At 37.2% G+C, this 26054-nt stretch overlaps 1 protein-coding gene across 2 annotated transcripts; it reads left to right on the top strand.

The window, feature by feature from the left end:
• Positions 1–1154: 1154 nt before the first annotated feature.
• tpm2 (tropomyosin 2 (beta)) lies at positions 1155–25935 on the top strand. 2 transcript variants are annotated; one of them, XM_088010702.1, is made up of 9 exons: positions 1155–1415; positions 6555–6680; positions 8334–8467; positions 8792–8909; positions 11421–11491; positions 13145–13220; positions 13723–13785; positions 18056–18125; positions 24926–25935. In XM_088010702.1, exons 1-9 carry the CDS (start codon positions 1302–1304, stop codon positions 25006–25008), a joined length of 855 nt encoding a protein of 284 aa, XP_087866828.1. In that variant the 5' UTR covers positions 1155–1301; the 3' UTR covers positions 25009–25935. The 2 variants fall into 2 exon arrangements, with proteins under 2 accessions (XP_087866828.1, XP_087866827.1); XM_088010701.1 differs by lacking the exon at positions 24926–25935 and adding an exon at positions 18889–22497 and having other exon boundaries at positions 1160–1415.
• The last annotated feature ends 119 nt before the right edge of the window (positions 25936–26054 follow it).

The following is a 26054-nucleotide window of genomic DNA, read 5'->3' as shown; positions in this document are numbered from 1 at the left end:
CTGACTTCTGCCAGGAAAACCTTTGTTTGGGAAAATTACCAACGAAAATCCTGATATCTTTTTATTGTAAAAAGAATAATATAGTGAGCCACATCCTGTCTCTAACATACCTGTTCCTTTTATTCAGTATTCCATGGCACTTGGTATTTGTTTTTACCGTAATATTATATGTGTCTTTGATGTTGGGATTACCTCTAATCACAGGCCACCGTAGTTCATGCTACTCTCCTATTGAACTCTATTGGCTTTGAAGAACTCAGTTCTAATAACTTCAGTGGATATGCATCATCACAATACCACAGTATTTAGAATCAAAAACAAGAGGCAAACATCATACCCGACCACAGTCGGGTATGATGTTTGCCTCTTGTTTTTGATTCTAAATTGTTGTTTGCCATCCTATTATTGTATCTGCTTTTCACCCACTCAGTTGATAAAGTGATTATTTTCTATTCTCACATTTCTGCAAGGTTGAGGTCAGAGTAGGCCATGTAGCTTAATGTTTGGTTTTGGATGGAATAGATTGAAAAAGGCAACGTACAACCAAGTGGTGTCCAGAATTCGACCACCTACATGCTGATCTGAAGGGAAGCTGTATAATTTGGAAAAAACAAAAGTTGTCAGAAACGAAAGAAGAAAGTGAACAGCTGTTGGAGCTGTGACTGCCACCAACACTCTGACAACTTAGAAGATGGCTAAATAAAGCATCTGTTGCTACAATTGAAGAAGGAAGTTGATGCTTCTTGATGTTGATGCAGTGTTTTTGAACTCAAAGTTCAAACTGAGTTTCAGATGTGAAAATTCTTGATCCTTGGAAGCTCCAAGGTGACACCTACAGATCCTTTAAGACCTGGAGGAGAGCGGGTTAGAGGAATTTAGCACATTTCACAGAGTATGGACAGAGATCTGTAGAATATGGTGGCCTAACATCATGTAAACGCACTCGCACAAAACACACATCATCCAAGGATCGCATTAATTAGAGGAGCAGCAAAGGAGGGTGTGGCGTTTTTCAGGATGTAAGTTGTGTCTCAAGCTGAATGATGACGCATCAGACCTGTTTCATTCACACACAGTGGGCAGCGCTGGCTGTCTAAATATGGACAATGACTGGTGCTGAACTATGTGGTTGGAGCGGCTGTAACTGTGGGAGGGGTGCAGGTGGGGGATGTCCATCTGAGAGCTGTTCCAGAGTCTCTCAGTAGTCTACATCCTCACAGCGTGTCCTGTCCTCCTGTCTGTCTACATCCGGATAAAGTCCTCTTTTCTGCTCTGCTGAGAGCCCTGCAACAAACGCAACCATGGAGGCCATCAAGAAGAAAATGCAAATGCTGAAGCTGGATAAGGAGAACGCGATAGACCGGGCAGAGCAAGCAGAGGTTGACAAGAAGGGAGCCGAGGACAAATGCAAACAGGTGGGGCCAAAAAGAACCTTAGTTTCACACCAAAAGCAGCATCTTCTCCTAGACAGTCCATTGTGGACTCTCTGCTGAACATATTAGTATAAAAATATTAGTGAAGAAATGTTGGAGGAAAATACCTCTTCTATTAATCAAACAAAACTCATGAAAGCAAAGGACAGAAAGCTGTGTGTAACAGATTTCAGATTTTAAAAGGCTGCAGCTAATAACAAAGATCACTTTAGACTTGAAATCCAACAGTAAAACATTTAAGCAGCCAACACTTTGATGTCCTCCTTAACAATGTACCAGAAGATGTTGGAAGCATCAAAATTCAATTTCTCTCATTAACAATCAGTTTGTCAGAGACTCAAACAATTCTCAAAACTTGGGGATTTTGATTTATTTATCGTTTTCCTACTTAATGAACAAAAACCTTCAAACGGTGCAAGAGAACTTGATTCAGATTCTGGTTGCAACTTTTTTTTATGCATTTATTAAAACATAAATCTCCAGACATGAGATCAGAGCCCTCATCACTAGTTTTGATCAACATATAGTCATCTTTGAGAGAAGATTTTACTGACTGGAGGCAAACAAGCTGCACACCTCATCCTGTTTCTTCAATCTTAGAGTTAATTTATAAAGTTATCTGCAGCAAATTTAAATCAACAGTAAACAGACAAATCATTATGCTAAAAAAAGAGTTGGGTGTCAACAATGTCTATCTTCTAAATTCCAATATTATAAAGTGTGGGGGGGGGGAAACCCCCCACAAAATAATTGTTTTAAATTTTGTTTCTTTATATGAGATTTAGATTCTACATACCCATTCAATAAATTAGAACAGCATTTAAAAGTCAATGTATTGACTTTTAATTTATTAACTTTATACAGATAAGTTGTTACATATGGATGTTTGAAAGGCTTTGTGTTAATTTTGATGATTTTCTGTTAACTAATGACATAATGACAGTTAAATAATATTTATAATATTTCACCAGATCAATAAAAACTATTTTTAAAAACACAAATGTAGATTTAATAAAAAGTATGTGTAATACTGATGACTAAGTATTAAACAAAGATTCCAAAATAAATATTTTTGTTAACTTCTACAGAATGAAATAAGAGAACTGCTCTGTTGTGTAGTTGTGGTGTGTTGTGCTGCCTCTTGACCTGACCGCTCTATGGATGAAGCTGATTTCAGGAGCTTGTATCTGGGTTCTTGTTCTTTTGGGCACAAACAGCAGTTCTTGATCATTGGTGAGGGTCAGAATATAGACTGTAAAATCAAGAACTGCTTTTAGGTGAGGCTGTCTTCATTAGGGTGTGTTACTGTGGATGAGTCTGCTGCCTCTTCATATTCTGCCAACGTTACTCAATAAGACATCAAGATACTGGATTTCGTCCTTGAGGGAAAGATGATTCCCAGCTTGAAGCAGCAAAGTGAAAACAGATCCATGGCCAAGCGTATTTATAATTCTTGACTAAATGCAGATCAAATGATTATTTGCTACTTTTCTTGAACAATTCAGAAAAAAATGAATTTTGTGCATAATATAGCTGCATGGTCTGCACAACAGATTACCCCAAAACACTGACATCAGTCACACCTGCAAATGGCATTTCATTTGCACACATTACTAAGTTGAAAATATTACCAGTTTTAAGACCTCTTGGCTAAGTTCAATTCTTCCTTTCTTCCAAACATATCCTGTCAAACTCATTGCATTGGTGGGGAACAGCTTTGCTTTTTGATCAATTCTTCTGAGTCAGTCTCCAGGTTCTGTCACCCAACCATCCAGTACATCATCATAGATTAGCCTGCAGGTTCTGTAGAATGAGTTGGTAGTTTATATGATGTGCTTGTTGTTATAGGATGTTTAGGGAATTTATAAGATTATTTTTGTTTGGTATAGGAATAGTTGGTAGTTTACATCTTATGTTGGTAGCTGATGTGTGAACTTATGAGCTTGTGAAGAGACAGACTAATATATACAAATATTGGTTGAAATACCTGAAACACAAACACTCTTTGTTTTATTTATGTTCTCTTTTTATGTAAAGATCAGAATCTCTTTAGGCCGATAGATGAACTGACCCTAACCTTCCTCTTGATGCAGGACAGCTTCTAGCACCCTTTGCAAGCACTGACCAATCAAGCTGAATGATGGGCCATGCTATAATGTTATGTCAGTTTTTGTTGAAAGCCACCATGATGGTTTAAGCCTCTTTCACAATCAGTTTATGCATCCATTATTTCACTGTACTGATACTGATGTTTGCTTCACATCTGATCTGCTCTGACAAAACATGAATTCTCTCATTGCTTTGATCTTGTTGGGTTCTGATCACCAAACCCACCTCAGTGGGTCATATGCATCAGGACACAGGCTGTGAACTGCACCTCACTGACACTATACAGAACAGACATGCACTGAAAAACCTCTTATCAAACTTTACATAAAACCCTGTTGTTTCTTTCTTAATTTAGAAAGAAAATCATTCAAAACTGCACAGGTTATCAGCAAACCTAACTCTCCTGTTTAGGAGCATGGTTTTGTGCACTAGAGCAATTTTTACAGCCCACAACTGCAGAGTAGTGAGCACCCTTATGTCAGCCAGAGTCTTTTTTCATTCTTTAAATCTGTTTTCATTCTTTTTTTTCATTGACATATCAACAAGGCATCTACGATTCTTTTCCACTTTGACTGCAAAGACTGCGCATAACTGTTCAATGAATTTGCTTTTGATTTAGAAACACAAACCTGCTCAGGATTCTTCCCTATGGGACTGTTCTTTAGGTGTCACTAAGAAAGAAGAAGTTAAATAACAAACTTCTGACCTCTGACCTCAGAGAAGGATGGTTGTTCAGTTAATAATCTGTTCCAAGCCAACCAGTCTCATCACATTTGCTATTGCCAAACTATGTTTTCATTGGTCATTTTTTTCAAATACTGACATTATTAAACATTCAGCATTGCTCAAGTTTTTTCTCTGAATGTCATGACAAAATGGTCAAAAATAATTTTAGAATCATTTATTAAGATTCAGATGTACTTGACATCACAAGCAGACTGGACTGTGCTTTCTCTGTAGTTTTCACGCCCTGGATCATCTGCCTGAAAGATGAACAGATTTTGTCGACTTCAGCCGGTGATAGCTGGGTCAGTCTATCCACTCAGAAGTCTCATTGATTTTAAGCACTTTTTTCTGTAAGTCAGAGATGGTCTGTTGGAGGAGACAAGCACTGTTTGTTAAATGCTGAAAGGCCTTTACTTGCATAGCCCTTTATTAAGTCCAGGGAACCACAAAGTGTTTCACACTCCATCCAGTCATCCACACATTCACACTGATGGTAGTGAGCTACTGGATAGTAGCCACAACTGCCGTGAGGCAGGGAGAGACCAGGAGAAAAGACAGGTGACACAATGACAGGACCAGCATCCCACCGATTACAGGACAAACACCACAGCCACGAGTTGCTAATTTAACATTAAACTAGCAACTCTTTATTCTAAGCAACATGTTAATCTATTCATATTTCTGCAGAGCTGTGTTGCTTCCTCTGCGGTGGCAGCATTAGGTTGTTTAAAGAGATGATCCCACCTCCCAGCGGGCGGATTACTGCTGGGGCTGTTACTTTCTCTAGTTGCAGCTGACAAGATCAGGTAGCAGTGTATTTATAAGTGACATTATTTTAACCTCAGATCTCATTGTTCCCAGAGGAATCCAACTGGGAGTCAGAAGAGGTCCTGCACTTCTGCATTTCTTTGTTTGGGAGTATTGAAATCTGGAATGTCTATTTCTGTATTCCCTCTGCAGATCACCACCTTGTTTGAATTGTTGCTGTGGGTTATGGAGGTTGGACTCTATTTGTGAAATAGAAACCTTAGATGGCTGGAGGCTGGGGGAGGATGGGATGCCACAGCTCAAATAGAAAGGACATTTGTTCTGGGACATTGTCACCAGGCCTTTAACTCTGCTTTACCCCAAGCTTTTCATAGTCCTTTAAGCTGCAACTCTCTTTGAGAGGAGTCACTGGTCAACAAAAGGACAAATTAACTCTAGAGCAGATGGTTATATTCTAAAACGATGGTTATATTCTAAAACGTCCGTTTCGAAAATGTTTCATTTTCGAAACGGACGAAGCTCTCCAAGCACTTCTCCCCAACTTCTGCTCACGTGACTCAGATTGAAAATATGACATCATTTCCTTTCAGCATGTTTTGAGAGGAACCAAAATATTTGCTTTCTTCCCTTCAAAAGTGTTATTAATTCAGTCTGAATCAAAATTGACACCTCAGAATGCAAAAAAATAGACTTTCACAACCAAGTCAATTATTTTACATTGTATTCAATGGTAGTTATTAGCTTGAATGAACAACTCTGTGCTACACTTTTTCCAGTGTACATTGTTGGCCAGAGTTTTAAACTGTCAGCTGTTCTTCCTAAAAACTATAGAATATCCTCTCATGAAAATGAGAAACACTGGGCAATAATAATAGAATTAATATTCTATTATCATCATGAATGTTTCAGTAAAATAAATTGAAACAAATTACTTGATATGTGCCATACAATACATGTTATTTGTTTACTGATTTATTTAGCTGTCTATCCAACTTTGTGCAGTTCCATAATACAATCCTACAGATTCACCATTAGGTGTTTTCTAATGCAATAATAATGTTAATATTTAATTTTAAAGGAAAAATTACATTTGTCTAAATGTCACCTTACTAAGACATTATTAAATGTTAATACCTCCATAATAAAACTGTTACATCATAGAAGCATAACACATTTTTGTAACATACAAATTTATAATGAAATACAAACTTACATTTGAGCATTTTTAAAGATTGTTTTAAAAGGTAAAAAAACAACTTTAATTTATCTATTTAAGATACTGCAAATCAAATATGCATTTTAATAAATAGATCAAACTTCATCTTAAAAATGCGTAAGGAAACTGAAATCAATAGGTAGGAAATCTGATCCTATTAATTTAAACATTGATGTTAAGTTTCTTCTGCTGGAAGATTTTAAATAAAAATATTTTTAGTAGAAAACCTTGCATGAAAATACAATCTTCTAGACCCTTGAATCACGCTGTCAGTTGTCTGTGTCTGTGTGTCTGTCCTGCAGCTGGAGGAGGAGCTGCTGGGCCTGCAGAAGAAACTCAAAGGAGTAGAAGACGAACTGGACAAATACTCTGAGTCTCTGAAGGATGCCCAGGAGAAGTTGGAGCAAGCAGAGAAAAAGGCAGCGGATGTGAGTGCTAGTACAGTACAGCACAGTGGATTGCAGACAAGTAGTAACAGTGTTACTGAATGTTTAGTATACTTTCTTAAGCTGGTCTTTTGTAAAAAAAACAAAACAAAACAAAACAAAAAAAACAAACAGGACTCTGGTTACAGACACAGCTCGGCATGATTTACAAATTTTGACCATTTCCTATTTACCGCCACAGAACTTCCCATAATATCTATGATGCAAAGATTAGTTCCTGTAAAAACTGCTGATTCCTCCTGCTGCAGACAGCAACTGCATAGATGGCATCAGAACAAACAATACGGTCAACAATAAGGACACCATCATAACTGGTAGTCTTGTTGAATAAGATAGGAGGACTCTGAAAGTCTAGATAGTTCCAGTTGCAACAACATCTATGCGATTTCCCTTTGGAATGAATAAACCTTTATCAGTTTGATCTGAACTGAAATAAAATAAAATACTGGAATTATACTGTCTGCAGCAAAATAGGGACGCTTTAACAGGTTTGGTTATCTGTAAATGAAATAAATTAACATTATTTTGAAATTATAACGGGGGAACTTTCCGGAGCGGTTGCCATGGAAACGCCGTGACGCCGTTGGGAAGTTTGGTGCTGAACTTTCACAGAATGGCGACCTTGACATCCATAGACGCTGTTAGGAGGAAAATCCAAAACCTGCAGCAGCAGGCTTACGAGGCGGAGGACCGGGCCGAGCTCTTCCAGACGGAGGCGGATATGGAGAGGCAGGCCAGAGAGAGGGTAACCACGGGGGCCGGACCGTCCGGCCTCCAGGGGGCGCTGCTCCGTCACTCGCTCATTTATTCGCCATTAGGTTTGAGGGCCAAGATCATATTCGACCTGATCATTAATCATTTTCAATCATTCATCAAATGGTCTAACTAATATAACTTTGCCATTGCGAATGTAGTTCATGAACTCTATAGTGTCGTCACAGCCGGTCTGCTCTATTTGTAAACCGGCGCGCCGAGAGCGGCGGTGGCGCTCCTCAGACAGATCAGCGGATTGTAACGTAACAGAATTGATTCAGTTAGCAGCAAAGGAGTTTAAAATGAATAATTAAAAAAAAGCCAGGCAGCGGAAACAAAACCTCACAACACTGAGATTTTCTGTATATTTATGCATTCATTGGATTTTTCATCAATGACTGAACTGTAACTTAAAGGTATTACAGGGAGAGAACACGTTACGTTATGAAGTGATGGCACACTATTGATCAAAATGTATATTGTTAATGATAAGATTTTCAACCTTTCCCTACCTTTGAATTTGCTACCTGTTTGAGACAATAATATTTTGTTTACAATCACATTCTGAAAAGACAATTTATTAGAAACTCAGTTTAACTTAACAAAGTCAATGTTCAGCTGCAGAAAATATTAACCTATACCTGTAAAAGAGCCCAAGGTCTTTAACATAAGTAAAGAGGCATCTTCTCATTTGTTCAGACATTTGAGCTCCCAAAGGTGAGCTGCTCAGAATGTTTCTCAGCAAATAAGGAGAAAGAGGTTAGAAACTGATTCTTGGAGGATATTGATTTTGTTGGATATCAGGGTCTATTTGTTATTTAAGGTCACTGTTCTTCTTTACTGAGGCTTACACCCAGAGTATTTCTGTTTCTGTTCCTGCAGGCAGAGGCAGAGGTGGCGTCTCTGAATAGACGCATCCAGCTGGTGGAAGAGGAGTTGGACCGAGCTCAGGAGAGGCTAGCTACTGCTCTGCAGAAGCTGGAGGAGGCAGAGAAAGCTGCAGATGAAAGCGAGAGGTGAAGAGCTTCCTGTTGTTCTGCTCTTATCACTATTCTTTACTTTTGCTTTTTTAACTTATTTATCTGGGACCAAGCAATACAAAATATTTAGTCAGGTTCTATGGTTTAAAAATTAAAGTACATTGCATCACTGGTTCATGCACAAATTAAATCAGAAATAAAACACCAAGTAAGAAAAGTGTGACTAGAGCCGGTTGTCTGACCTGTAACACAGAATGTGAAATGTTTAGGTTTTTTCTGGTAGAGAGAGATTTATGCCAAGCTGACGAATGCTGCACCATGTCCTACCTGACCAGCGTTTACGTCTGTCCTTCTCTTCAGAGGAATGAAGGTGATAGAGAACAGAGCAACAAAAGATGAAGAGAAAATGGAAATCCAGGAGATGCAGCTGAAGGAGGCCAAACACATTGCTGAGGAGGCGGACCGTAAATATGAAGAGGTGGGACTAATTCTGCACATTCTTTCTGTTTAGAGTTTAACAAAGGATTTCATTTTAAGATGGAATTACAATTTTAGTACCACTTAGAAATACTAATACCTCAAAACATGGGCGTAGGAAGCGGGGGGGACGCGGGGGACATGTCCCCCCCAATATTGGAGAGAGCCACATTCGTCCCCCCCAATAATTTCACTGCAGTTGCGAAGAATTTTAAAATCTTCCACTCGCGTGCTTTTATTTTGAAGGCGCATAACAGCGCATTCAGCAGAGCGCTTCCTCCTCCTCCCCCCTCTGAACGGCTCAGAGTAAAGGCAGCAGCAGATGGAGTCAGAAACTCCGTTTGAAGGAGGTAAACGATCTGTCAGGAATGTTGCCATGAATATCGCTCGTTTATAACATCTTGTTGTCAGTTTACTTTCATATATAGAACTAAATCTTTTTGGTTTAGCTGTTTAAATTCTGGAATAGTCACATGTCCAAAATGTTACCACTAACTTTAACAGTTAGCTAGTCTAGTCACAATGATTTAGACTGAAACAGCAGCAAAATGAGCAACACCTGATCATACTCGACCACTTAACATGTGTTTATATATTATATTATATTATATTATATTATATTATATTATATTATATATTTAGGAGAACAGCAGGGCTAGAATGATGTTGAAGAAAGGTGAAGAAGCTCTGGTGAGGTCTTCATTTAGTTTATTGAAATATGTATTAACTGTTTTTAATTTTTAAATAAACTAAGCTATTTTATTATGAGAGGAGCAGGTCAGGGAAGACATAGGAGAGCCAGGTGGAGTTTCAGGGTGTGAAGATATAAAAATTATATTAATTATAATAGAACCAGAAAGGCAAACAGGAGGAGACTGATGTCAGGTTGATTTCTTTCAACGTTTCAATATGTTTTCATTATTTCCACACCATAAGGTTGATGGTTAGAAGACAATAAGAAAAGTGCTTGAGGAGAGATTTAAAAATAAATTAGTGAAAATTTTTGCTACACAGTAAATAGAGTTGAGATGTATAATAATGTATACATCTGAAAATTAAGTTTAAATTCTCATTCTGTATGATAAAAACATATTTATATTTTTTTTATGTATTTAGTTCACATTCTGACACTGTACATTACTGAAGTGTCTGTTGTAAATCCATGAATCCATGCAGGAACATCAGGCTGCAGAGAGTCAAAGGGAGGCAGAGACAGAAACACATATCCTTAGATATTTTAGTTAAATGTTTGCGGCTGAAAATGACAGGAGAAAAAAAACATTTAGTCTTTTTGCCTCAGTGTTTTTCATGGATCTTTGGTAAGTTACTGAATGCAGGGCTGGAAAGTGAGACTGAGTTAACAGTGAGGAGCTAAGGTGTCTGTTAGACGTGAAAAGTATAATTTTTGTTTATTTTGTAGATCAAACTGTTGCACTGATGTAGAGAGTAGTTCAAGAAGAACAAAACTTGTTTTTTTAGATTTTATTTTTGTTGGTCAAACTGCTGTATTGAGTTTAAAACTGTTGTGTCTTATTTTATGAGCTGTTTTCTACTTTGGTTTTAGAAATAAGTAGAACCTGTTCAATTGCCAGTCAATTTATATCAATGCATTTTGACCAATAAGATACATCAGAATCTGGTCGGCTCTGTGCTACCAGAGTATGTAGCTTGCTAGTTGTGAGGCAAATGCTAAAGTGAGTGTTCATCCTGGAATGACAGTCATTATACTGCATAACTTTAATCTGACTATTGGATTGTAAATAGTAACGTGTTAGAATACTTGTTACTGAAACAAGGGTCAGATTAGAGTAACGCGTTACTGATGTGTTGATGACATAATTGTTTGACAATTCTGCTCAAGCTATTTACTCATCTGTCAGGTTTCCGATATGCGTCCCCCCCAATGACAGACTCGTTCCTACACCCTTGCCTCAAAATACAAAGCCCTAGCACCGCAGCAAGTCCACCTCTGAATGATTCAAAACACAAAAATGAACTGGCAACCGACTGATTACAGGACAAACTTCAACCCCCGGCCAATTTAAAGAGTTGCTAATTTAACATAATACCTCCAACTTCAGTTCTTCTGGCATCAGTTGGCATGTGAACCAGACAAGATTTGTGCTGCAGCTTGCAGTCAATGAAGTCATCCAGCAAGTGTCAAAAGTGTCTTATAAAGAGTTAGATGTGACGCCATCTGTCTTGATTGAGAATGGGATAAGGATTCAAACTACAGCAGCAAATCTCTAACAGAATGACTAACCAAAGAGAAACAAAACTCCGCAATGGTCCAGTCAAAGTCCAGAAACAGTTCTTAAACCTTAGAATTAAAAGAGGATATTTTTATACCCTGTTTTTAAAATTCAGTAAATAGAATATAATTTCTTATTTACTTTGATCAGGATGAGGTCATAGCAAACAACTGGTTCTAAAAGTCAGAGTTGAGGTATCGTACTCAACAACATGAGCAGGTTTTGTGTGGAATGACGTCAGGACCTGAATATATTTGCAGGTTGCACGTAAACTGGTGATTCTGGAAGGAGATCTGGAGCGCTCAGAGGAGCGTGCTGAGGTGGCTGAGGCGTAAGTATCATGATCACCTACAGCATGACCTGCAAACCAATTGGATCTGATTATGGTGGCCACACAGATAATAAATAAATAAATAAAAACAGTAGCAACTTTTTCTACAAATGGCAGGCTCCTTTAGGTGATTTGATTTCTGAATGTACATTTGTTTTTATTTGTAGCATTTTTTGTATTCCTACACTTTAACAGCATGTAAAAATGCACCAGTCACACATGTTTTGTTGTGTTTTTGTGAAATGTGTCACTGCATGGAAAGCATGAATGCATTCTTGTTTCCTGTCTGACGCCTCACCCCATCCTGGACTAAACCCCTAGGCGGGTCAGGGAGCTTGAACAGGAGCTCAGGCTTATGGACCAGAATTTGAAGTTGATGATGTGCGGTGAGGAAGAGGTATTTGATGCAGCCTGCACTAGCCTTCTCATCTCTGCTGGTCAATTCTGTTTAATTTGCATGTTTTCTTTTCCTCTCCATCCTTTACTTAATACTTTATAAGTTTATCTGGTATATATATATATATAAATATATATATATATATATATATATATATATATATATATATATATTTTTTTTATTCTGTATGAAAAGTTCTGGTCAAACAATATTTTTTTTGACAAAATGAAGATTTAGTTTTAATAACAAATGGTTACCAATTGAGACGCCATGCAGGTGCAGCTCATTAATCTATTGTTTTTTTTTTTGTCGTCTTATGGCAACATTTAGTTTAAGATGGTTTTATTAAAACATTTAAGTACAAATATGGACATATTTTCTTCAGATGTCTGACAAAGAAATTTTCAGATCAGTTTAACTCAGTTTATTTACATAGAACCCATTCACAACAAATACATCCTAAATTGTTTATGTTCATTGGCATATCTACTGCAGGATATTGAGGAGTACATTTTATTTTTTAGCTGAGGCTCTTTAGGTCTCCTGGCATGGATGGAAGTCCTAGGAGTATGAGGGGAGGTGGGGAGGGGTTGGGTTGGGACTCCCAATCTAGGAAAAGTCTAGAATCTTTTCTATAAATGTTACTTTCAAGATGAGATATTTATTTCTACCTACATGTTGGTTCTCAGCCATGATCCAGGATATGGAAAAACCAGAAAAGGTTTTAAAATAAGGCAGCTTAACAAGTTATAATTTAAATAACACATAACTTGTGTTGAGAGATATTGCAATAAGTCAATGTTAATGAGGAATTTTATTAAGTGGTGTTACTCATTAAAACTTATTTTTGTTTAGAGCATTAATTTTTTGAAACATGTAGCAGAGATCTGTTTTTGTATGCTATGTTTTGCCCAATGCTCACCAAAAATGTTTATTAGATTTATTTTGAATATTTATGTAACTTTTTTCTCTAGACTCCCTGGTATTTTACTGAATCTATGGTTCCTTTGCATATTGCTGGACCTTAAACATTATAGCCATTGTTTCCAAAGACAATATAATTGACTTCTTCTTAATTTAATAGTCAAATGTATCTAATATTTTATTTTATTTTATTTTGACACATATAAAAATTTTGACATATAAAAATGTTTTTGGTCCATCAAATTGCATCTGGTTTGAACTTCTCACCCATTTCTGCCTTTCAAATTACTGCCTTTTCTTCTGCTGCTTTTCTTCTTTCCTATGTTGCTCAGTAAATCAGCTGATCTTGAGGAAGAATTGAAAAATGTCACCAACAACTTGAAGTCCCTGGAAGCCCAGGCTGAGAAGGTACAGTTAACGGAGGACTTTGCCGTTAACATGATTGATCAATGAAAAACATGCAAAATAGCAAAGAACAACATGTCCATTCAACATCTGCATTGCTGGTTGAGTTGAGTTAAGATGGTAACGACAACATCTCCAGAGAAAGATGGTGAGGTTGGTCTATGTTAGGTTGGTGGTAGAAATTTGTTGAAATGCTGGCAGGAACCAAAACATGAAGGAGAAATAATTCCTGGTCACATTTCTGTTAATATACATATGAAGTTAGGCAGTACAATGAAGACTTAAATAGTATAATTGTAACATTTTCCAGCTTAATGTTTCAACATCTTGTTATTTTCTTGCATTTTTCTAGATACTCAAGTTATTAGAGACAAAAAAACAAAATCAGATCAAGGCTTTGCCACATTGAAAGCTTTCTTTCTGTTTCTCTGTTGCTGTTACAGTTTAGGTTGGAAATGTCACTCCATGGAACTTTTTTGTTTATACTTTTTGTTTTTGATTTCAGTACTCACAAAAAGAGGACAAATATGAAGAAGAGATTAAAGTGCTGACAGAGAAGTTGAAGGAGGTGAGTATATTTATCCTTCTATTACTCTCTCTTTGTTGGTTGTGTTTAAATACTCCAAAAACAGTTTTTAAACATGCCCCCTAAACCATGTATGCCCAAATATAAATGTGTGTATATTTCTGCAGGACTCTGAGATCATTTATTTCTAGCTGTCAAAAAAAAAAACAAATTGAAATTAAGTGAAAATAAGACAAAGATGATGATAAAATGCAAATTTACCTTGGAATCCAGGGTAGGACCATGGGAACACTCAACAAAAAAAAAAAAAAAATGAAACAAAAACAAAGCAATGGAGTAATGGAGCATTTAGTATGTTAAGCGAGCTAAAGAGCCACTTTTGGCTCTGGAGTTGCAATTTGCAGACCCTAGATCCAGCAGATGAAAACTGTGATCCTGTCTCAGTATGACTTAGGGATTGCATCAACAATCGACTAGTCGATTCTTTACTCTTCTGTGACATTTTTGTTGACTAGTCGCAATTATGTGACAAAACTGATTTTTCCAAGAAGATGAACTTGGAGCCGTAAATTAGGAGCCCCTGTTGGCCCCTCTGATGACCGCAACAAGAAAATGGGATGACACACAACAAGAAACATTTTAAGCCCAGAGGCATTTATTATTAAAGTGATTGTTTAGGGGTAGTGTGCGGCAGTTACACCTGTTACAACTGTTACACCGGGGTGTGCGCCCTTCGGCCTGGACCTCCATTTGGTGCAGATCTCCCTCAGTCATGGACTGGTTGGCCCCCACAGGTCTCAGCCTCTGCTCCCAGGTCTGATCAAGTGACGCCTCCACATGTAGTCCATCCAAACCACGAGCTGGCTCCCACACCTTATCAAGCAACTGACGTGCCCCACGCCGGCTGGTTCTGGCTCCGGCTCCAGCTCCGCCTCTGATCCTGGCCTCTGGCTTTCATCTGCGTCTGGATCTCGTCTGCCATGAATGGAATAAACGCTCCTTATATATCTGATCCAAGTGGACATGTGACCATAAGCGCTTCCCAAAGACCTTAACTGACACACAATTCACCCGCCACATTGCAACACAGCAGGCAATCATCACATAATAGTATAAAAATGTAAATAATTTACCAAAGGGGTTCTGTAAACTCCAGCAGAGGCTACCGGAATAGGGCTTTGCATGGCACATTGTATAGAGCAGTGGCCCCCAACCCCCGGTCCACCGACCGGTACCAGTCGGTGGACCAATTGGTACCGGGCCGCGCAAGAAATAATTAAATATTTCCGAATATTATTTGAGTCTGGGGGATCTTTTATTTTGAAAATCCTTTAACCGGATTCTCTCGGTTACTTGCGCGCCAACACTGAGCCCAAAAGCCGCAAAATGAGTAAGAAACAGATCAGATGTCTTTGGAAAGTTTCTTTGCAAAGGGGAAAAGGCCCAGAGAAGAGACAGGAGGATGGATTTATCCCGGACCGGTAGGTGAGTCTCACATTACAAGCCGCTCTGCGTAACATGCAGCGACCGGCTGCTAATGAGGCAATGAAGCTTCAAACTGCTTCGGCACGTAGAGACCAAGCAGACTGTGGATATAAGCAACACTTCGGGTGTCATTGTCTCATCACTTTCAGATGGAACCGTCTCGTTGCAGAGAAACAAGCTCAGGGCTCCGTTAGTCGTTATCGTGAGTTAAAATTTTAAGGAAAGTAAAATGTTCGTTTTTGTGGCGGATCTGTATCTTATTTTGAAGGGATATGTAAACGTTACCATACCGACCAGAGTCAGAAAGCGTTTGGGCAGTGGTCGAGAGGAGATGAGTAGAGCTTGTGAGTCTTAAGTCTGGTTTAGACGGCACAAACATCCCGATTCCAGAGGATAATCCAGTAAAACCCCCAACATAGCATACGGAAGTTTAGAATAACCAAACACGGATGACGATATAGAAGCAATAGTGATAGTTTGTGGAGTCATTTTAAGAGATAAAAGATGTAAGAAAAAGAAAAGGCGGTGGACAAAAGACGACGGGAGCAGCTGCTCTATTTGCTGCACTATGATTTGGAGGCGACTGTGTTTTTTCATAGTTAACTTTAACTGAATAAACATAATAAACATATATGTAATGACCTTTACATATAATAATAAACATTTCCACATATCATCTCCGATATCCACCAGACTCTCAGTTGCGCGATATGTCAGCTGTTTGGGATTCAGAGGTTCTTACGTCACCGCGCTTTCTGGTTGGCCCCACAGGCTGCGATAATCGGGCCAAGACAACCCAAATTGGGTATATTCAGGCTTTAGCGGGAACACCAACATGCAGAAGCTTTATCTGACTGTTCATCCCCCAACTCCCCCTCCCCCGGGCCGAAGTAAAATTTCCAAGTCTTGACCAGTGTTCTACGCCATACTCTGATAGCATACATGCAGTTAGTACGCATGCCCGCGCATGCGCATTAAGAAGTCCGACCGTCAGTGGAGTTGTCAGTTCAGCATACGCAACAAATTATGACTAAAAGAAGTCATTAAATTGTTTATAATATCGTATAATATGATAACTAGATAATGCGTTGTCGTGGTTTCAAAGTGTATTTAAAGCAGGTCTGGCTGCAGCTGCAGTCAATTACAACACACCGTGTAAAACTCATTAACCTACTTAACCGCTAAGTCAGGATGCTATACTGCTGTTAATAACAAAGTCTATGATGATCTACGTCATGATTCTGTGTTGCTGATTAAATAAAATCATATGGTAATGACAGCGTATACATGTCTGAGCTAAGCGTACGACTATCTGACAAAGTATGCTGATCTGACAGAACACCGGTCCGCGGTAATAAAAAGGTTGGGGACCACTGGTATAGAGGCTGTAGACCGCTGTAATTCAGAGTTCGACTCCTGTCCTCCTGTCCTGTTCTCCCCTATTTTCCAAAAACATAATTGTGGTCAATATAATAATTTGACTCCTATCAGTGCAGCTATCCGATGTGAGCATATCAGATCATCAGCACCTGTTTCAGATATTCAGCTCATTGAATTGAATAGCCATTATTAGCAGTGAAAAGAGATAATAATTCAAAATCAGACCCGACTTTGTGCAATTTGTCGGACCACCTCTTCTCCGCTGCTGGCGCATAAGTGCGGGATAATGCTTCTGCTTCTTGTTTTTATAATTCTGCATAATAAACTTAGTACAGTTTATTATGCAGAATTTATTATGAGCCTTTTTTGTCAATATTTACCGTGAATAAACCTAATAAAGCATGTAGGTTTTCAGTTTCGTTGCTATGACGTCATTGCAACTAGTTGACAATGACTCGACTTTTATCACGTTGTAGTTGACTTTAAAAAATATGAAGTTGTGCAACCTAGTAATGGTGTGCAATTTACCTTTACTTCATAGTTAGAATAAAACTGTGAAGGGAAAAAAATGAAAATAGTCCAAGGTACCAATTATGGGTTCTTTGCCGACACATATTATCATAAGAAATTGACTTGGTATTATTTGTTCAGTACAGAGGACATAATAGGGGCTCTAGACCCTGTTGGCCCCTGTTTAGAACTGCTCATGCTCCGCTTTTAATTCATTTCACATTTAATTTTCTTTCAATTAAAACTTAATTTAATATGAATTCATTTCAAATCAATAATTTATTATTAGATAGACAGTGAAGAGAACTGGCCCACAGACTGTGGGAGTCAGACTTTCATAACTAAGGCAAAGAGAACTAGTCCTTTGCATGATGAGGAAGTAAAGAAGCTGGAGCTGTATATTTTATAATGGTCTTCTACAGAGAGGGTCACTATCATGTCAGTAAAACATTCAGTCCATATTTAGAATAATTAAGTTTCAGGTTGGAAAGAAACATGTATAAGAAAAAGCTGCAAATGGAGCTTAAGAAGTTAAATTTCAATCTTCAGAGATCACCTAAATTTACTGTGATCAGCAAATTATTGTGTTATTTCACACATCTGACAACAGAAGTCCTTTGGGCTTCTATTACCATTCAACTAGAAATATAAAATGTTTGTAAACTCTGTTTCCACCAACACAAACAATCTAATCAGATTGTGCATCAAGTTCCATCGGTGTCACCAAGTCAGAAATAGTTTTTCTTAGTTCTACAGAAGATGGTGTTGCTTTCATCTCTATGAAAATTAGTGTTCTACTTTGGCTAATATGTGGCGTTATTGTGACTGACACATTATATGTCATTTTCATATTATGTGCCATGCCAGGTGGTTTAATCTAGTGCTGTGCTCAGTTTGCTTGTTAGTGTGGGTCATTAACTGATTGTGTGTGTTCCAGGCTGAAACCCGGGCAGAGTTTGCAGAAAGATCTGTGGCTAAGCTGGAGAAGACCATTGATGATCTAGAAGGTATGTAATACTCTAGCTATCAGGCCTGCTTTCAGTCAGTGTGTGAATAAGGCCTTCCAGTCATCCCAGTTATGCTTGTGTTTGCAGACAGCTCTTGCAGATGCAACTCTGAATCTGTTAGATGATTGGTTTTGATCTACAGAAATACTTAGCTCCCCTTTTAGTTGACAGAGTCAGTGTGTGTGAGACCTTGTTTTTTGTAAGGATCAATTTTCCAACAAATACTACGTTGAGAGGACAGATTTCTTCTGAAATCGGGTTTTGGGATGTGTTTTGGTTATAATTTATATTTTCCTAAGCAAAAATTATAACCAAAACACATCACACAATTCACCACGGTGTGAATTAAGTTTTGATTAAGATTAGGGTTAGGCATATACTAGGCATATTTTGCACCTGATAAATTATACATTATTATTGCTTTTGCAGGATTTTCTAATATTGTGCAGGACTGTTACAATCTGTTTCATTGTAGAAAGAATTTGATCTGTTTCTGCAGCAGCTGCCAGCTAAGGTCAACATCAGCCTGTTGAGTGTCATAAATGTGTCTCATTGAAGTCTATAGAACTTAGTATTTGTATGATTTCAACTTCATCTTGAAAGGTGTGCCAGATATTATCCTTCCTGTGAATTATTTATTTGATGTGGAGGTTTCTAAGTTGGTTATTTTTTTAAACCTTTGTTCTTTTCTCTTTTCTGTTCTTTCATTTCAATGTGTTCCCTTTCTTTCCTGTGTTGTCCTCCTGTCCATGACTTCTTCCAGATGAAGTGTATGCTCAGAAGCTGAAGGGCAAGGCTCTCAGTGAGGAGCTGGACCTGGCACTCAATGACATGACTACACTGTAGAAGCTTCCTCCTTTCCTCTTCTCCTCTGTTGCCTCCCCATTCTCACCTGTTACTTTGCTGGTCTCTTCTTGTTCTGCAGAAATGTTATTGGCTGGAAGAATTCTAAACATAATGCAGTAAATTCAGACTTTTTTTCCTCTTTCCATTCTTTTTTTTTCTTTGAATTTACAGCTAGCCCCTATCACTACTACCTGTCCTGAGGTCTGGAGTTAATGTCATTCGTATTTATTTAAATCTTCTCCCCCCTCCTTTCTGTAATAGATCTTTTTATCCTTATCAAATTCTGTATTTTCCCAATTTTACCTTCTTTTTGTTTGACTTGACTTCCAAACGTTAACTTTGCAGTACAGAGAATAATTAGCGTGAGATGGTTTTCTCGATACTAAATTTCTCAGCATTGCCTTTGTCTGACCATGGGAAAAATGTGTGAGAATGTTGATAAAGTGATGATGACAAGCCACCGAGATGGTTTTATACATGGAGCTCTTTAGTCTTGTTTGCTTTGGTCTGAATTTCATTTTTGGTGGTAATAACAGCTCTAAAGTTAGCATCTGTATGGGAAACTACTCAGAACTTGAATAAGGAGCTACTTTGTGGCTTTTAATTAATCAGAATTAACTTTGATTTAGTGATTCAAAACCTAAAATTATTTGATCAAACCTAGATTAGAATACTGTACACACCTCTCATACAATCCTTGTAAAGCTGAAACTCTTGCTAACTAGATGCTAACTTGAGCAAATTATATCCCATCGAACAAAGATTTATATATGAAAACTGTAAAATTGGACTGCTTTGTCGGACTTTTGCTACAATGTAAAACATTTGAGCAGCATTTAATTGCATTACTACTATTCAAGTCAAATAATTTTAGCAAGTTTTAGATTTTGAACCCAAATGTGTGTTTGTGAAAAATAAACTTTCACAAGGTAACTTTTTATTAATTTTGTCAAACCTCCAAGAGTTGAATAAACTAGAGTTTTCAGCTTAGCACTTAAAAAACTGAAAGAAGAAAAAGACAGGAGTGGGAATTATTTCCAAGAGTGCTTAGCAGCATGTGTTTGTTTCCTGAGATGGGAGTGTGTAACACTGATCTGACTCCTGTGTTATTAAGGCAAATGTTTATTTAATGCAACTGACAAGTTTGCGAAGTTTGAGGATAATGTCCTGTTTACACTAAATGTTTCTGAGCAGAATTCAATGTGATGATTAATAGTATTCATTATCAGATCAGAAAATGTTTCATGCAATTTCAAACAAGATCTTAAATTATTCTCAAGTAAAATAAGTAGTTACTTTAACTTGATTTTGTGAGTAAAAGTAATAGAGAAGTGTGTGCTCTTTAACTAGGTGAGGGCAGTGTCTTATTCTTGCATATTATGAAATAATTATTTGGTTTAAATTGCAGCATTAAGTTAAAACTCACAATTCAAGATTAATGAGCTTAAAAAACAATGTTGTTAAATCAACTTCATGAACTTTGATCACAGAGTTAAAACTTATACAATTTTCTTGTTGACTTAAACTGCGTTTTCAAGTTAAACCACCTTGAAATGTTTTACAGTGTTGCTGTGTTCCTGTCAAGCTGGAAGGCCTTAGGTTTGAATCCCACTTGAGGTCTCTCTTCATGTCCTCCTTGAGCACACATTGGTTCTCTCTGGGTACTCCAGCTTCCTCCTACAGTCCAAATACATGACTGTTGGATTAATTGTCCTGTGAAGGACTGGGTGGACCTTGGCTCTGACCCAATGACCGCTTTAAATAGTCCTCCCCACCATCCCCCCACCCCTCCCTTGACCATATAGGAAAATTGACAATGGGCTGTTTGTAGTTGTCAAGCTATATCTATGGACAGAGCGATCATACTGTACACCGATTCAAGTTTTCTAGATTAGATTAAAGTACAAAGCATAGTTACATTTAAAAGAGAAGTATAAAATCAGACAAAAACACCAGCCACATCTCTAACTAGTGCCTCATCCAATACACAGACAGGAAGCAGAGCATCATGACCCTCTATTATTATGTAGGCAGGATACTGAGGCCATAAAATGAAATGTTCAGCCGGAGATGACTTCAGACTGGCTCCACCTACATGAGGATATGAGAAGTAAATAGAGATCACAAATGACCATGTTCAAGATTTCAAACCATTGCATTCAGGATAAATCGTGTGAAATGGCACTCTAGGTGGCAACGGAACCAGAAGGATGTTAAAAATATTTCAAGAAAGGGTAAAAGGGTTGATGAGAGTTTGAAACCCAAAGAGCCAAATCATAACCCTATACACAGTCATTCGCTCTATGTCCTTCAGCATATCAGGATCTAAACAATAGTAAAGAAATGTTACTGAAGTCACAATCCAGTATCTCTTTTCTGTTTTTAGGAAAACCAGTGAAGTTTATGTAAGAAAGTAAAAATAAATAAATAAAGTCGCCACCTGCCTTTAACTAAGCAATATATGTGAGCCTCCTATTGGATAATTACTGCATGGAAGATTATGTTTCAGATGGCAGCATTTCACCCAATGAGCAATGAGTCGCTTCTCATTTCTTAACTCTTGTAAGATCTTAACATTCTGTTTACTTCCCTTGTCCCATGGGGCAAAAATGACCAGCCCTACCAAAAGCCCCAAAATAAAGCAGCTTACTTGAATTTGAAATCCAAAATGTATTTTGCATGATAAAACAATCTGTTATCAGTTCAACTCAATTTAATTAATTTCTATCATGTATTCTGTTACACAATACAAAAATACTTTCAACAGCATTACACTTTTCCTTTTACCACAAATTAACTCTCATAACAGTTTTCTTTTACACAGTAAAGGTTTATTATTGTAATTATATAAATGTGAAGCAATTACTTCTGAATTAACTATACTAAAAGGAAAAAAGACAACAATTTGTAACTTTTCTGTCAGCAGTTCATTCTTTAATATTTTTTAGGATATGAATTATAAAAATAGTTCTCATAGAATAAAATGTGCTTTATTTTGTCAACAATTTTGTCTTTATGTTGAACAACATAAGAACTTAAGATGTTAAATATGTCATGGTCAACATAGATGTTGAATATATGTTCAACACCTATACAAGCATTTTATTGCTTTTATGTTGAAGCAATAAAATGTTGAAGGATTTTATTGCTTCAACATAAAATGTTGAAGATGTTCAGTATAAGAACATCTTCAAAATCTTATGTTCAACATCCTGCAAAATTACAGAAGATGTTCAACATCTTATGTAGTATGTGCGAACATACAACATAGGACCTGTTCGACAGTTAAACCTCTACTCATGGCTTCAGCAAGGAACCAATGAGGGGAACTTTGATTCAGGGTACCATTACCCTGGTAATGGTACCCTATATACAGTATACTGTATATACTGAATTTGTTTTTATTTGTTTTTATTATGTCTGAGAATGTTTCTTGTTGTGTTTGGGAACTTGTGTGATGTGAGCTAACTAGCTGCAGATCAACAGTGCAAGTGCAGGTCAAATACAAGTTCAATTTGTACATCAATACAGTTTCTTTGACGTGTGTGTTCATGCGTGCATGTGTGTGTGTGCGTGTATACGCGTGTGTACATTTTTGAGAGTACGATTTTTAATTTTTAGCGTACACTTTTCAGAGTGCACTCTCAAAAGTGTATTAGGGTTGTAGTTCATGACTTATTTTACACTAATCTCACTTAATTTTCGAAAGTGTACACTTTTTAGAGTGCCCTCTAAATTGGGTAAACTGTGGTGTTCCATCACAGTTTATCCAATGATGGGTGAAATACAAAGAATTTTTAAAATTATGCCCTGGTAGAAAGGTTAACATATTTAACAGTTGAACCAACTTAACTGAATTGCTTCAGTTGGTAACAATTAATCCAATTAAGTTTATCCAACTTAAGTTTAAAAAAACTCAAGTTATTATGTCTATCTAACTTAAGTTTATACAACTCAATTTATTATATTCACCCATCACAATTCAGTTTGTGTGTGACCTTTGAACTTTCCATTTAAATACCAGATATGGTATACTTGTTACCCAAAATAAGTAGAGTTACTTTGGGTAACAATATTTACCCAACGTATTATGGGTAAGTATTGTTACCCATAATATTGTGGGTACCTGGGGTACCCATAGTATTATAATACTTTGTATTATGGGTAACAAAGTATTACCATAATACTTTGTTTTATGGGTAAAATTACCCGTAAGACAGTCTTTGTACCTTAGTGGTGCTCGGCACACATGGAAATATAAACAAAAACAAAGTATCACTTTTTCTAAGGATGGGGTCAATTTAGGAAAAGTCATAAAATTTTAAGTTGGAAAAAGATAGTTAAAGGTATTTTTTCTACAGCTAAACATGGTAGTGGGTCACTTTTGATCTGCAAGGGTTAAAGGAATCCATTACTTTGAGAAATATTAATTCTAGATTTAAAAATAATGCAGTAGGTTGTTTAATTTTTATAAATTTAATAAAATATTGTCATACCTAATGTTGGTCACGTTGTAATGCATTCTTGGTAAATGACTCCTACTTGGTCCGACTGCACTAGCTCCGTCCAGCCAAAGCAGCATTGAGTAACATCTTTAAGCCTTTTCAAATTGAACTGGAGCACATTGAAATCAATGGGAATGTAGAAATCACAAGAGGTAATGAAGATGAGGAGGACTAAATGGAGGAAGAGGACAGAGTTGGTAGAAGAAGCTGGTGTTTGTGCTTCTGCTTCATAAATCAAACAATGAATACCATGTCCCTCTGATGTGTCATTAATACAGATAAGTAGTTCTGTGCCTGGTCCAGTAACAGGTGTTTAGGGTCTGGTCTTCCTCCACTGTCTGATCGGTGGTTTCACATTCAGTACGGGAGTAGCACTCGCTCCATCAAGGTAAGAAGAGAGGCAGGTGACGTTATTACCCATCATGCCTATTGGCTACTGTACAAGCCTAGCATATTCCAAAATAACGGGCTCGAATTGTGAAAGTGGTTCAGGGAGCATAAGGCATCATTTTCACACATGAATTGGGCACCGCAGAGTCAAGACCTTAACCCAATTGAGAATATTTGGGATGTGCTGGAGAAAGTTTTGCACAGCGGTCAGACTACACAATCATCAAGGCAAGATCTGGTTGAAAAATTAATACAACACTGGATGGAAAATCAGCAGAAGCTTATAATCAACAGTGCCACAGTGAATGCATGACTTAATCATGCATTCACTGTGGCATCCAACAAAATATTAGTGTGGCCTATTTTTTTTGGCCAGGCAGAGGCAAAACGTCTGACTGAAGACACTGTCATTGAATGTCAGTCAGACCAGTACTGTGCATATAATTACCAGATTATCAAAACAGATTAATAAAATGAGGCATTACAACTTATATTTTAGTGAGTTGTGCTTTTAAAAGCAAACAGTCTGACTTTCATACTTGACACATATGTTGGTGCAGTATTCTCCAAAAATGACCCCGTCTCAAGGGATCACATAATGCTGATGTGCTTGGCAGGAGCACCTTCCAATTCATCCAGTTAAAGTGAAAGGAACAGCCCCAAACCCAGAGCCAGCCTTCTTACCACTAAGGTTTGGCTTCATATTGTGACAAATGTAAAGAGGGTTTATTCCCTTTCTTTGTTCACCTTTCTATAACTAAAGAGCTCCTTGTAAACATTCCTACTTAAATCCAGTGCCAATCTATTTGATGGTATGAATAAAACCAGTTTATATAAGTTTCTGGGATCAAACATAAAACTCTTCAAGTCCACTCCATACTTTAGTTCAGATTCCAACAGTACAATAAATATATAAATGTGTATTAATTTGCATTGGATAGTTGATAGTTGACCTTTATTGTCAACTATCTACATGTCAATAGAAGGTGTTACATTTTGCTTTTATCCATAATTGAAAATATGAAATACTAGAACAAGCTGGGTTTTTTTCAACTTCAGAGAAGCTGGCCCAGGCCAAAGAAGAGAACCTGGACATGCACCAGGTGTTGGATCAAACCCTGCTGGAGCTCAACAATCTATAGAGACTCCCGCCGCTGGACAAAGGAACACCTGAAGGACCAGAACACAACAAAGCTTCCTCTACACCCGCTCTAACAACAGGAACCATCATTTTCACTGTCAACTAATAATCCTTTTACTTGGCCCTTGTTATGAGATCAAACTGTGTCTTTTAGTATAAATAATAGTTTTAAGTCAGCAAGAAGCTTTTGTTTAAAATTATATAATGCAGTCAAATAAATTCTCAAATACAATAACGTGACATTCAAAGGTACAATTTTTAAAACAAATGTTTCAGCTCTGTATCTCTCATTTAAAATCAGATGTTTCATTTGCAGATATATTCATATATTTAGATGTTATTTGTATTAAAATAATAAAGAAATAAAACCGTACTGGTCTACTGAGACCAGTACGGTTTTGTCATATTTGGGTAAATTAATCACAAAAGGAGAACATCTATCCAATACTTGATTAATTAATATCAGTGATGACCAAGCACCACTCATAAGCAACATATATTTATACACAGACACATTCATCATAAAATGATATACGTAAAAATACGTTAAAAACCTGATAGAGCAACACATGATTTTATTCTGGAACTAAATAACAAAAACTTGTTTTTACATTTCTCTGCTCTTCCTGTTTACCAGCCAGAACTTCCAAATCTTCTTGGTGTTTCATGGCAAAAACCTTGTTTAGCTTCTAATGATATTGGTCAAATTAGATGAATTAGTCAACGTATACCATTGACATTGAAAAGCCTACAAGGACTTATATTACTTGCCATTAGAGAGCAGATTCTCTAAGTGAAACTAATAACTTAAAAACATGATAAAAACTGACCAATTTTCTGTTTCCACATCTTCAAATATGTGTGCAATTTGTGATTTTGTTTTGTTGAATATGAACTTGTGTTCTAATAAACTAATCCATAAAAAAGACGGCTGCAATTTTACGACTTTTTCTTGCCATGTCAACTATAAAGGTGTTTTTATGAGGGTTTGCATCTCCAATGAGCTCCAATGAGCACTTACTTAAAATATTTATCGTATTTTTAAAA

Source organism: Poecilia mexicana, unplaced genomic scaffold (genome assembly GCF_051168715.1).
Source record: "Poecilia mexicana isolate PSO_F unplaced genomic scaffold, ASM5116871v1 scaffold_12, whole genome shotgun sequence".
In the NCBI taxonomy this organism is placed as follows: domain Eukaryota; kingdom Metazoa; phylum Chordata; class Actinopteri; order Cyprinodontiformes; family Poeciliidae; genus Poecilia; species Poecilia mexicana.
Note: the sequence above shows the minus strand (reverse complement) of the source record. Positions and strands in the feature narration are given on the sequence as shown.

Coding starts and splice junctions, on each gene's coding strand:
- tpm2 (XM_088010702.1), top strand. CDS start 1,302: ATGGAGGCCATCAAGAAGAAAATGCAAATGCTGAAGCTGGATAAGGAG. Junction 1,416..6,554: donor CCGAGGACAAATGCAAACAG/GTGGGGCCAAAA, acceptor TCTGTCCTGCAG/CTGGAGGAGGAGCTGCTGGG. Junction 6,681..8,333: donor CAGAGAAAAAGGCAGCGGAT/GTGAGTGCTAGT, acceptor CTGTTCCTGCAG/GCAGAGGCAGAGGTGGCGTC.